This window comes from Ostrea edulis, chromosome 1 (assembly GCF_947568905.1).
Source record: "Ostrea edulis chromosome 1, xbOstEdul1.1, whole genome shotgun sequence".
Lineage (NCBI taxonomy): Eukaryota > Metazoa > Mollusca > Bivalvia > Ostreida > Ostreidae > Ostrea > Ostrea edulis.
Genome location: NC_079164.1, coordinates 22,582,556 through 22,597,101, shown reverse-complemented (window position 1 = coordinate 22,597,101; position 14,546 = coordinate 22,582,556). Strand labels below are relative to the sequence as shown.

General features: G+C 35.9%; 1 protein-coding gene across 1 annotated transcript in view; it reads left to right on the top strand.

Moving 5' to 3' along the window:
* Positions 1-12,031, top strand: part of LOC125678819 (uncharacterized) — a 73,895-nt gene extending 61,864 nt beyond the window's left edge. Inside the window, exons 4-9 of the mRNA XM_056142693.1 lie at positions 1,494-1,675; positions 1,792-1,966; positions 4,213-10,692; positions 10,816-10,968; positions 11,417-11,624; positions 11,753-12,031. Of these exons, the coding sequence (XP_055998668.1) occupies positions 1,494-1,675; positions 1,792-1,966; positions 4,213-10,692; positions 10,816-10,968; positions 11,417-11,616 (7,190 nt within the window). The 3' untranslated portion in view covers positions 11,617-11,624; positions 11,753-12,031. The remainder of the gene's footprint in view (positions 1-1,493; positions 1,676-1,791; positions 1,967-4,212; positions 10,693-10,815; positions 10,969-11,416; positions 11,625-11,752) is intronic.
* The last annotated feature ends 2,515 nt before the right edge of the window (positions 12,032-14,546 follow it).

The following is a 14,546-nucleotide window of genomic DNA, read 5'->3' as shown; positions in this document are numbered from 1 at the left end:
CGGATGTTTAGAGTACTGGACATAGACCTCGGATGTAATACGATTGCATCCAAGAGAGAATTTGATGCATACGTCACAGACTACTGCACTACGGTATGGAATAATACATCGCTCCCTATTGCACTATGTTCTGTACGTAGTGCAGTAGGCTGTAGCGTCATAGATAAACATGCATCAAATTTATCATTGGATGTTATCGTATTAACGAGGGCAAGACATCCAAGGATTTCTGAGTGCTGGTCCCTCCCCTGGCGTGCCCGGGGTCCGTGTTTGTCCTACTCTGAAATTTGTATTCTTATAGGAATGTTGAGACTGACTACTCTTCTTTATCATCACATTTCCTTCATGCACTATAGTATACAAAGACATGTTTACTCTTGTCAATTGAATATATCAATGAAAGGTGAAGAAAACGAACACTTGTCAATCTCATAACTCCCACAAGGAATACAAAATAGAGGGTTGGGCAAACACGGACCCTGAATGTATCAGAGATGGAATCAGGTGCCTAGGATGAGTAAGTATCTCCTGTCTACTGGATACGCACGGATAAGCATATCTTAAACATGTACTGATGTACGCTTTATTGATTGTCGATTACCCCGGACTACTAAATTTGTAGAAGCTTCATTTACTATTTACATCTATCGATTGGAGACTCCATAGACAAAACTTGATACAATATCTTGATTCTTGATCTGCACATATTCTTAATTTATCAAAATAAAGCACCTTTACGTAAATAATTTTGTTGCCGAGACACAACTTCCAACTGATTGATATTGGAATGAAAATCGGAAGAATAAAAACCACGAGGGGTGGATTCAGGTGCCATGGGAATAAACCTCCCCTATTGACCAGTCAAACCCGCCGTGAACCCTATATCTTGATCAGATAAACGGAGTAATCCGTAGTGAAAATCAGTGTGACAAGAACGCCCTGATAATCGGTATGAAACACGTCAGACAGCATTTGATCCAATGATATGTTGTATATGCATACTAGATCATTATAACGACCATAGAATGTGTGAAATGCTGACTTTAAACGAGACTGTTGAAACACCTCTACATCAACTTGTTTGTCAGTAGCCTGCCTCGATTTACAAACTGATCATACTCAGAACAAGCTCTTCCCTATCGAATCAGTTGAGCGATATAAACATCAAAAATGCATAGAACATCTTTTGAATTCATAAAATGGTTTTCAATCATTTGCAATGTTTGATACTAAATATAGATCGTCGCGATGTAGGACAAATGAATATGTTTAATTATCGCAAAACATCGTCCGAATTGTTGCTGTTCTTCAATATATGTAGTAAAATTTGAAAATGTTTGAAGGTATTTTGATAACAAATGCAATATTCATTACAGCAACTGAATTTCATTACATAAATTATATTCAAGACGTTTCTAAGTCCATCCTTATGATAAAGTAAACTAGTTGTTTAGAATATGTCGTTTCTTGAACATTTGCCCATTTTGCTTCAGGTGAAATTTCATTAGCAATCTCTGGAGGTGTGAGTTTTATCCTTGGCCCAGAAACTTTCATAACCTTATCATCAGCAAGAATGGCCTCACCAACTGGAAAGTGTCATGCGTTTTCAAAGGATGCAGATGGATATGCCCGCGGGGAAGGATGTGGGATTGTAATACTGAAAAGACTTGTAGATGTAAATTTCATGTTTTCGCTTGTATTTCATGATACGTGTATTTTGCGATAATAGATTAGTATTACCTGTTCTCAACAAAACCAATCGTTAACATTTATTATATTGTCTCACTTTAGGCAATCCGCGATAAGAACAAGATATGGGGTACGGTTTTTACATGGCTTAACCAAGATGGTCACTTGAGTTCTCCGATTACTTCCCCATCTGGTGAACAACAAGAGAAGTTAATGGAAACCATTTTTCGAAAAAGTAAAATTCCACCCACCTCTGTACAGTACATAGAAGCCCATGGTGAGTAAAATATACTGCCATTTAAGACAATATTGTGTAATTGAGGGTACCCGAGATAGTGTTAATTGAGTAAAAATGACACTTAACATATCTACTGTCATCGAAATATATACCTTTATATGGGATATCATACTGAAATAAAGTGCAGAGTAGCTAATGCCTTCATGGGGACACATTATCCAGTGTCACGTGATCGAGTATGTCATCTGATACGATATAATACTACATTGGATTGCCTCTATACAATGGAAAATGCCACTAAATTGACATATAACTTACAGTTGATCAGGTAATTGCGGCGTTGAGAATATTTGGCTAATTTTTCTAGAGTTTAGTTTTGGTGCTATTTTTATTTTCAAAGCATTACGATATTTATATGAATAGTCATTTTGGCAGTTTTAATTTTGACAAGCTTTCTTTATCCACCAGAAGAATCAAGATTTCAAGCTGGTTAAATTTATTCGATAATTGAAATCCTGTTAATAAAAAGCGCAATCACACCAACACAAAGGTACTGGTGAAATTATAGAAAATTAGAAGAAATAGAATCAAACATTGTCATTTTTAAAAGTACCTGCACTAAAATCAATTTTAAAACAACATAGCGACAAATCACACTTTGTCTAGCAAGATTCGTTCAGATTCTTGTCTCCTCTGCATGTTGGATTCTTTAAAACTATCAGGAAATTATTCCCATCTTTCACATGTGCAAATTCCTTATTCGCACACCTCCATACAATTCATTTTCTTTTTTGATTGTCTGTACCCGTTTGGAACGATATATCAGTAGCGCATACAATTGATTGGACGAATTTGGTTCCAGTTGCTTGAGCATCACTGAAGAGACATTATTTGTCGAAATGCGTATCTGGTGCATCAAAATTGGTACCGTATAAGTTTTACATAACGACCCCTGGGTCGAGCCCTCTGCTGTTGAACTGTTAGTCCCCGGGGGTCTCTACAGCCCAGTAGCTAAGTACTTCGTTACTAGCTTGAAAATACGGATGTATATTTAATTGCTGAGATAAAATTTAGAAATTCATTCAAAATTAAAGATTTTCTCCCTCATGCATAGCCCTGATCCTTGGACGAATTTGGCTCCAGTTTTTGGCACTTTGGTTTTTTCAAAATTAAGGACTATCTCCCTCGTGCATAGCTCTGATCCTTGGACGAATTTGGCTCCAGTTTTTGGCACTCTGGTTTTCCTTTTAGCTCTTACAAGTTTATTGTTATTTCGAATTTCCAAAATTTCGGCTTGAGCATCACTGAAGCGACATTATTTGTCGAAATGCGCATCTGGTGCATCAAATTTGGTACTGTATAAGTTTTACATACATATACATTGCGTTATTAAATGCTACTATTGTATGCCATTTTCCAAATGATGTAGAAGTGGATTTGACAACCGTGACGCACTGTTTCACTGTGACGTCATTTAGTCTGATGTACGGAGAGGTCGTGTTCAGGATAAAAATGTGATTTAACATATCTTTGTTTTGCAAAAAAACAGCTTTGGTATTTGTTTTGATATAGTTGTATAGGAAAACATTCGATACTATCTGCAGTAGATACATGAACCTCTCAAATGTATGCATTGTTGTCAATAATCACCTAAAGTAAAGAGTCAATAGCATCGAAATGATTCAATTCTATCTCTTGGGAGATCTAGAAAAAAATTACCTCACCTAAGCCATATACTTAAAATATCTTAAATAAAACCAATTATTTCTGATAAAATTAATTTTGTCTTTCATCTGCCTGGATGCCTGTTGTTAAGGTTTCATTTCTCCATGTAGCCAATTTCAATCAAACTTACCACACCGTATTCTAGAGTTACTGGCTTAAAATTTTAAATCAAAATTAATCCGATGTTAGGTCTAAGTAACGAAGCGATCGTAAAAAAGATGTTGTCCAATGCAATATTTCCTCTATAAAGTTTTCATCAATGAAACATATGGTATCGCCATAGCTTATGATTAACTTTAACTATTCAAATACTGGTTTCAACATCAGGATTGTTATAAATAAAAATCGTTTAACATGCTATCAAGAACAGAGATACTACAATTTGTGATGTCAGATTTCGGTCTCTCTAGAAGATATTGAAATATCATTATCTTCTTATTTCAGTTAATCAAGTCGAAAAGTAATTTCTTCTACATTACCTATAAATATATGGATACTGACTATACATATAGTATATGAATGTGTGTATAAAAAAGACATGAAATCTTCCTTGGTTATAGGTACTGGAACATCCGTCGGCGATTTCACGGAAGTGAGTGCATTGGGATCTTTCTTTTCCAAATATGCCCATCAAGACATACCGATAGGCTCAGTCAAAACAAATATTGGTCACTTGGAGTCGGGTGCAGGTGCAGCTGCATTAATTAAAGTTCTTTTGATGATGAAACATGAACTCTTGGTGCCATCAATTCATGCTGAGTCGTTGAATCCTAAAATTCCGTTTCGTGAATGCAAACTAAAAGTATGTCAATCGGTTGAAAAATGGTTCAAAAACAAAACGGGGAATAGAATAGCTTCTGTTAATTGCTTTGGATTCGGAGGAACAAATTCTCATGCAATAATAACAGATTTTCAGAAAAATGAAAATATGATTATCCACAGAATGAATACGAGTCTAAGCTTGAAAAGCTATGTCATTTTATCTGCTGAGGATTTAATTGCATTGTACAATTTAGCTAAACATCTACTAGATTCGCTGCATAAAGACGTTGATCTTAGAGATCTTTCAAGTACAACGACACATTTCAGAAATCATTATAGATATCGCAAAGTTTTTGTCGTAGAAGAAATGTCAGAATTAACCAATGAAATTGAAAGCTTCGTAAGTGAAGAATTGCCAGTGAAAGTGGTTTGGAAAGAAAAACCAAAAATCATATTTGTGTACTGTGGAGTCGGCACAACTTGGAGAAAAATGTGCAAAGAATTTATTACCTATGATCAGATCTTCAGGAAAACAACACAAGAGATTGACGATTACCTGTCTTCTTTGACTACTGTGTCGATAGAATCAATCTTTGAAAACGAAGAGGACATTTTAGACCCTTTGAAAAATCATCTTGCAATATTTGCTTGTCAAGTAGCCCTTACCCACCTTTGGGAATATGCTGGAATTTGCCCTGATACTATTGTAGGTCAGTCGGTCGGCGAAGTGGCAGCAGCATATGCATGTGGAACACTGTCTCTAAAAGATGCAGTTAGAGTGATTTATTTTCGCTCTCTTAATTTGGCGAACGAAAGTGTCGGCAAAATGATAGTGGTACAGAACTGTCCAATTGAAGTCATTGAAGAAAAATGCAGTAATCTCAAATACGGAAAAGCTAACATAGCTGTTTATCACAGTTATCTTTCCTGTGCAGTATCTGGTGACATTGCAGCTATTGACGAGTTGAAAATGGAACTTGCTTCTCATCAGGCGAAAATCATTCCTTTGAACGTTAAATGTGCATATCATAGCCATTTAATTAAAGATGCCAGTTTGAAATTAGAGGAAATATTATCTGAACTTGAATGGAAGTGCCCAAAGACGACCGTCATATCAACAGTTTCAGGAAGATTGGCAGACGATACGTTCGGATCTCCATCCTACTGGTCTGCAAATGTATTTAAACCAGTTCTCTTTCGTCATGCAATAGAGGAAGCGAAAAGGAGAAACCCAAATGCTTTTTTTCTTGAAATAGGACCAAATCCGGTTTTGCGAGCACATTTATCAAACATATTTCCTGACTCTATTGAGGAAGCCCTTCCCTCTATGAAAAGAAACTGCGAAATTGAAATTTTTCGAAAATCGTTCATTGATATATTTGGAAAAGGCATTCCTCTTCGGTGGGATAATATTGTCCCATGTCGGAACAATATTCTTCCAATCCCAAAGTATCAATTCAGTAAACGGAAACACCTGGTGAAATCTGAGAAAATTCGAAGTTTGCTCAATGGAGAACAAAGCAATAGAAATATCATGCTGATAACACAGGTCCCTGGACGTGCAGCGCAGTTTGATATTGTAATAAGTCAAGAAAACACACCCTTTGTCCACGAACATGTTGTAGACGGGAGTACAGTAGTTCCTGGTGCCCTTTATGGGGAAATTGGTTTGGAAATTGGGAATTATCTCGGAGCAAGAAGTGGAATTACAGAAGTGTGTGTTTCGTGGTCTATCCATAGGGCGTTCATAGTCAAAGACAGCGAACAAAACATTGTAGTAAAGACAAGGCAGGATAATCAACACGTCATTCACTTTGATGCATATTCTTCGGGAAGTCAAACATTATTGTCATCAGGAAGAATAACAGAAGTTGACTTACCAAGAATTCCCGTCTTAAATGTCCAAAGATTCCTCTCATTGCTCAACACAGAAAAGGAATCTCGCATTGTATACAAGATGCTGCAAAGTTTAGGATTTCAACATGGTCCAGTATATCAAACGATAAAGAAATGTGTGATTAGGGACAGAGAAACTGTCTGTGAAATTTATCTCTCCGATGAAGTCATGAAAGAAATTCCCAGAACCTGTCTACACCCTGTCATTCTAGACACCATGTTTCAGTCATGCTTTGGGATTAAAGCTGTGAATGGAAATTGTCAAAAAACAAGAATTTTGCCGGTTAAAGTCTTGAATTTGATACAGAGGCAGCGGCCATTGCAGCATATGATTTGCTACACAACCCTTGTGTATGACAACGCAAATAATGCATGCTTCAACATTCTCCTGATACAAATGAATGGCACTGTTGTTGCTGAAATGTACAATTTTGAGATAGAAAAGGTTAATTCACCTGATGATATACATGCTTTATCGTATTATGAAACTTGGAAACCAATCGATTTGACTGCTCTGAAACCTGCAGAAATGACGACCTTTGTTCTGTCGTGGAACACAGACTACCTTTCCTGTATAGAACAGTCATTTCGCCAAACCCGAAAAAGTGTCAAAGTTTGCTCCTTCCATCTAACAAAAACTTTTGACAATGAATTATTGTCAACTCTTCATGAAATTGCAGAAACACCGAATATTTCTGTCATTTTTGCCCCGGGGCTTCCAGGAATAGATGAAACTACAACTGGGCAACGCCTAATGGATTCCATGAGAAAAACAACCTATGTTTTTTTACAACTTTTGAAATCAATTTTCAAGGAGAAGTGGGACATATTGGTCGTTACAAACGAGACACAACCCTGTGTATCAAAGACAACACGAGTAGTTGGAGCAGAATTATGGGGCATGGTTCGATCTGTGTCGCAAGAGGGAACAGAACTCTCTTTTACATTACTAGACATAGACAGTCTAAGTGAATTTGCACTGGAAAATATCATGAAAATATGTTCCGAAATGCATGGAACTGCGACAAGTAGGCAAGTTCCGTGTGAATATGCCATTAGACGAAATACTATATATGCTAATGAACTTTTAAAGATGCCTGAAAATTTTCACACATGTTTATACAAACAAAGTTTTCAGAAAGTGCAACAACCAGTTTACATTCGACATGAACTTGATGGAAGTGCACCATCTTTCCTTGCCATTCCTTGTCCAGCAGTATCCATTACTCCAAATTCTAATTCCATTTGTGTAATACCAGCCCATGCACTTCCATGCACAGCAGGCACCTTTTTCTTTCCCAATAATGACTCTGTTGAACTGCATTGTTCAGATACCAAAGTCACTGGAAAAGAAATAACAATATGTGAACTCATTGGCACCGCTAAACTTGGAAGTAAAGACACCGAAGTAGTCGCATGCTGTCAGATGGAACTGAAGACAAAAATGGAAATTGACAAAAATTGTGTCCTTGCTAAATCGGGTCTCGACGGCTATAAAGTTGGACATCTACATGCCATAATTATTGCATTGACCATAGCTGATCGTATAGAAAAGAAATCGAACGTGTTTGTAGCTTTCAATCAGAAAGATTTGGCAATTTTCAATTTCCTTTTTCACCTGCTTAAGGATAAGAAATGCAATGTATCCTACCTGAAGAATCCCTGGAGCAAGAACACGCAAAACACAAGTGCAACTGAACTAGTGTTGTTATCGGGTTATGGATACGAAGACAAGGACACTTTTCGACTATTATTTCCAAATGCACAGCAATGTATCTCTTTAAGAGGTACTCTGCCATCAGTGTTGATGGCTGAAGATCGTTCAATCACGTTTCGTCTTATAGACGTCTCTGATTTATTTAAACCCAAACAATTACGCGGTGTATCCCAAAGAGCATTCCGAATTCTAATGTCTGTTTTGAAAAAGACAAAAGGACAAGACGTTCCCGTACATGAAAGGCCATTGCAGATCAAAGAAATTTTAAGAAATGTCGAGATGAGGACAACACAGGAATGTCTTATTAGAAGCGACAGTGCCTACGTTGTTGTAGGGGGGTTAACAGGTTTAGGGTGGCTCATTGTCAAATACCTTTCTAAAAGAAACGCTAAGAAAATAGTATCACTATCAAGGCGCCCTCTAACACGTGATGCGGAAAAGAGAATTTATAATATCAAGAATCTGTATGGAGTTGAAGTCATTCACAAAGCTGTTGATATCACAAATCTAAACGATCTCACAAAAGTCATCCGCTCACTTCAGCAAGAGATACCAGATTTTCCCATCCGTGGTGTTTTCCAAGGCGCCGCTGTAATTAATGACAGCACAGTACCGAAAATGGCACAGGAAAAATTTGATTTGCCGCTTACTGTAAAGGTACTTGGTACGTGGAATCTCCATGTTGTTACCAAACATATGGACCTTGACATATTTACCATGCATTCTAGTATTGCATCTGTGTTTGGAAACTACTCGCAAACAAATTACGCAGCAGGAAATGCATTTCAAGACAGCTTTGCATACTACAGAAGATCTTTAGGACTCCCTGCACAGGTAATTAACTGGGGTGCCTTGGATATCGGAATGGGATCGGACCCCACATTGAAAGACATCTTTTTTCACAAAGGTATAAACTTGATATCCGCTGATCAAATATGTCGTGCCCTTACACAAATGTTTCTGTCAGACCAAACTCAGGGAATATTTGTAGATTTTGATATCAAGAGGTTTTTAACTGCAAATAACTTGAAATGGTCAAAATCAAAATACAAGGGTATCATTCCTGTTGAAACCGAATCGCTCCAAAAGTCAGTGTCTGTAGACGAAAAGACCTATGAATCCGGAGACATGTTAAATCTTGTAAAAGAAACTTCAGCACAAGTTTTGATGATTGACGCATCTGAAATAGAAGATAGTCATACATTAGACCACTTTGGACTAGATTCGCAAAATGCTATTGAGATCATAAATGCCATATTTTCAATCACAAAAGTGAAGATCCCCATTCTGTTGCTGTTATCTGGTGATTATAGCGTTCAGGAACTGGCAGGGTTTCTATCTGATAAAATATCCACAGTCAACTCAAAGGAATTGTTGGATGATGGCCAAGATAATTCAAAGAGTTTATCACCGATTACAAGACACATGGCAAACGTCCAACAACATAAATCTTGTCTTGGATTCTCATTTTCAATATCCCCCAACATGAGGAAACCAGAAATATGGAGAGTAGCAATGCAATTTATGATAAGAATAAATTCGACACTGCGTGGTGCAGTAGATATACCTGGTCATGCGAATTTATCTACCAGCTATGTAGACGTTGAGGATTTCATTCTTCCATTCGAGCATGCTAAAACGAAAGAAGCATTCAAAATGAAGATCATAGACAAAGATGTTCCGGTATCTGTTGTATATCAAGATCTAGGCAACAAAGCCATTCTTCATATATTTTGCAATCGAACGCACTGTGATGTATTTTGTGGAAGAATTGTTCAAAAAGACTTACAAAATATCTCGGCATATGTCGTTGCAGGAATGCCAGTTCCTGCGTGGCTTGATAAAGTAAACATGGACTTTTTTTCGTTGTATACTAAATCAGTCCATGCTGTTGCAGATAAATCCAAAGATTACTGGAAGAAACGACTTCGTTTGTGTAAAACCTCAGCAACTTTGAAAAGCATTGCTCCTCTGCTGGATTCCAATGATGACATAACTAAAATATCTCTCCCACTCGCTGATGTTCGTATATTGCAGAATCTTGCATTGGATAATGAATGGACGATGAGCACTATTGTATGTAGTGCATTTCAAATCGCTTTGCATAAAATGACTAATGCAGAAAGAGTACCACTATTGATGGAAGTTGACTTGCGTTTACATATTCAGGAATGCCAGGAGGAAATTTCACCTTGTACCAACTTCATCCCAATGGTATCGCCAAACTTTCTACGACCTGATGCAACGATTAAAGATGTTATAGATGAAAACAAAAATATTCTAGAAGAGACCAATTCACATAGTCTTTATTCAATTGCTGACATAATGGAGCTTCAAGAATTCGACACCAAATTGCACAAAACGCACGCCTTCCTGTTTCAAACAATGGACAATGTTGATCATCAGTACATTAATCTAATTTCAACTCAGACTGAAAGAGATCCAAGTTTTGAAACAATGTTCCATGTACAACATTACGAAACACAAAAATCTATGTCGATAGAGTTCCATTTCTGCCCTCAGCGCGTTTCAACATATACTGCGTCCATATTGACAGATTGTATTTGGGAATTGATGCAGACTATTCCTATGAACTTAACGAAAATGTTGAACCAGCTGCAGCTTGAGGCTACATTACAGAAAAGCATGAGCCCATCCCCAAAAGGTGAGACATTGCTATTTTGAATATATTAGTAGGACAATAACTCTTAAGAATTGCTAGTTCTATTTTTAAACCCGACATTAAATAGATAGTATCTTATATTGATGCCATGCTATCTATTTCAAGGACATTTTCTTCTGGTCAAACACAACGGCAAAAGAAAACCTGTTGTTGTGGCGTTTCAACGTGGATTCCCTCCAGTTATTTCATGGGGCACAGAACCAGGCAAACAGAGAAAACTGACAGAAATAAAAGATGTTCACATGTCGCAAGTCAATGGTAAACAGTTCTAGAATTTAATTTTGAAGATTTTACGGAAGACCTCTTACTAATAAAACAGTTTCACTATTAAATGATTAAATCTTCCGTCCCCTTACCCGCCACAAAATTATCTTTCCATTTTTTATTTCAATGCAAATCTTACCGCGTTTGTGCTAACGATTTTGTGATATGGAATTTTTGGAAACGCTTTGTTGGATATTTATAAAAATGTCAGATGTGATACACATTGATTTAAAGTTATCCTGTCTTTGTATATCATTTCAAATGCTGTCAATTTACAAATTTATCGGTACCCTTTTGTCCAGGAAAAATTCCCAAATATCTTAAAGATAAAATCTGAATTTTCCAATGAAACTATAGCAGGCATTAAAGATTTAAATTAGTATTACTTTGATGCTTGCAATTGCGATTTCCGTTTCAATATATTCACATCACAATTTTGTAGGTCATTTTGGATTACGATTGCAATGCTTAAGAGAGGAGAATGTAGTTTTTGAAACTTCGGATGTGAAAGTGTGTAAGGCATGGTTGTCTTTCTTGAAAAATCACCTCCGTTTTAATGGATTACCTGAAAAACACGAAGTTGAAGAAAACTCAAACTATATTCAAGCAGACGAACTGGATATTGAGGATACACATTTATAAATTGTCCGGTAAAAATATTATCTCTTAGATTAGATCAACAAACATTGATGAGGATTGATATCTGAATATTTATTTTTATCGTGTACAGATATGTTTTTTGTATGTATTGATGACTTTCCATATGACTACATTGCAGTTTTCTGAACCCGTACCACCATTGTGACAAAACATCAACAAACATTTTTGTTTGGGAAAATGACCAACCGCTTCTCAGACAGGACTACGGACACAAAAAAAGAATTGCACTATTTGTCTGTTTGTTTATCATTTTTTGTTGTTGTTTATTTTGCTTATTAAGAATCAAATTCTTTTTCCTAAATGAGTCCTTGAAATATACAGTAAAACACATTTATAACGAACACGCTCATAACAAATTCACGCTTATTACAAAGTTATATCTATTCTCCTCTGAGAGGAAAATATAAACGAAATATTCATTTGATATAACGAAGTTTGGTTATATCGAACTGATTTATTTTTTTCTTTTTTTTTTTTTTTTTTTTTTTTTTTTTTTTTTTTTTTTCTTTTTTTTTTTTTTTGTGTCCGTAGAGGTTCGCTAGAACCGTGTTTTACTGTACAAGGATGTATATAATGAATTCATTATTTCTCGTACAGTAACTTGATCGAAAGAGTTGGATCACATCTCGTGGGAGGCACAGATCAAACAATTGAACAAGACACGTCGTGATCCGACTCTTCGAGTTGCGATACTGTACTAATAGTATGTACACACTTACATGTATACTCAGTGTATTCTTAGATATTCTTCGAACACGTTTTGTGAAAAGTGATCGACTTCGTCACAGAGAGGATTGTATACATAGAAAATAATGTCACTGTGTATGTATTTGTGCTAATTAGGAATTAATTTATTGTTAACAAGTACTTAAAAATATGTAAGGGGGTATACTATACAGTTATTTAATTTTGATAGGGTTACAAATGTCTATACGACCTGATTAGCCATTTGCTGGCCAACGCCCAGCCCGAGGTCAACAGATGCCTGATCACGTCCGTACAGTCACGGAGAGACTGAATTAGATGTCAATAATTATTTCATCAAATGGTCTGGAATTTTCAATAGATTTTACAATATATTTCCTTTAAAAAGCATGTGCGTTTTAATACAACACAATATAACAATATTTCGAAAGTCAAAACCTAGAAACCCCAACAGGAATAAATGTATTCTAATTTCTTACAATGTGGTTATTAGTGATATGGACATAATTGCACTGTAGCAATATTTGCAAGGCGATATTAGGCATTGAATTTGATTTAGCGATACATGATTTAAAACACACAGGTCGATAAAAAATATCACCGTACTTATTGTTTGTCAAAAAGGAAAATCCAAAGAAACCCCCTAAAGAAGAACGAATTTTGATATATACATGAACCCTAGAAGAGACCCTCTCTAGATCATCAAATTTCCTGAGCATTTAATGAAAATTGATTGATCATTATGATATACATGTATACATGTATGTGTATTCAGCATCTTTTTGGATATAATGACATAGCATATTCTGATAATATCGAGTGTACAAGTACATTGGAAAAGGTCATTTGCAAGCTAATTAAATCATGTATGATTAATCATTTTACACAGTATTGATTCTAATGAAAACATACTTCATTTATATAACTTTGTATCAGCCATCAATAATGAAAAACAAATTACATTAATTGTATAGAAATAGAACATATGATAATGGCTATTTTATATTAAATATTCTACGGATTATTACCATAAATCAATAATACTATTTACATTTACCAATATGTATTCTTCTGAATTGACATTTGTTATATCATGGTTTCCATTTCTCCATGAATAATAATGTATATTATTTAACGTCCCACTCGATAATTTTTCACTCATATGGAGATGTCACCATTACCGTTGAAGGGTTGAAAATTTTAGGCCTTTACTCAGCATTTACAACCTTGGCGCAGGGAGAGTTCTTTATCGTGCTATATCTACTGAGACATGGGACCTCGGTTTTTGCGGTCTTATCAGAAGGACTTTACCATTTAGTCGCTTCTTACAACAAGCAAGAGGTACTGAGGACCTACAATATATACTAACCCGGAGCCTCACTTGAGAAATCTCTCCATGAAGATATTGCGATTCATAAAATGCAATGATATTGAAGGAATAGATTTGTAGGCTGTTTGTAATATGGGAGTGTAGAACAAAGAAAATATATGGGCAATTTACATAAGCGGCGATTATTTGTCTATCTCCATTAATGAAAGCACCTCATTATTCTTCATAAAATTACCGTAATTCTGTTTGTTTCTTTTTATAGGTATATAAAGTTTCTATGTTTTGTTGAATGGTAATTTCCTTTATCGAGACAAAGATATATTGCATCACCACTTGTCATATTCATTTGTCACAATCAATAGATGCATTTTCATATATAAATAGATATTCCAATGGGCTATCTCAAATTTTGTAACCCTTTTGGTGCCTCACGTTTTAGGCATTACAGGTATTGGTCAAAAATGGGGTTAACTCGGGATATTCTATGTTTCTTGTTTGCCTACTATAAATACACTTGGTGAGCGAGTCGGGTTAACCAATCCCCAGTGGGGGTAAGTTCGATTTTTGTAATGATTTAAGTCTTGTATGTAGAGTGACTTTTTAAGACTTAAGGTATTTTTAGTTGTATACGTGTTCGATTGTATTTTTCTAGTTATTGTTTACGTACATGTTTATTTTCCGTTTGTTCTACAAGCGGTTCGTGCTACATCTGTTTGCTAACTTTGCAGTGTGCCGTCTGATACGGTGTTTATCAAGTATTGACTGTTTTTTATAACGTTAAAGAGTCTTATACACTTAACGATGTAGTACAGCGAGTGTTGTACAGTTTGTTACTTGCACGATTGTATTGTACGCAGTTAAGGCAATAAGGAAATAT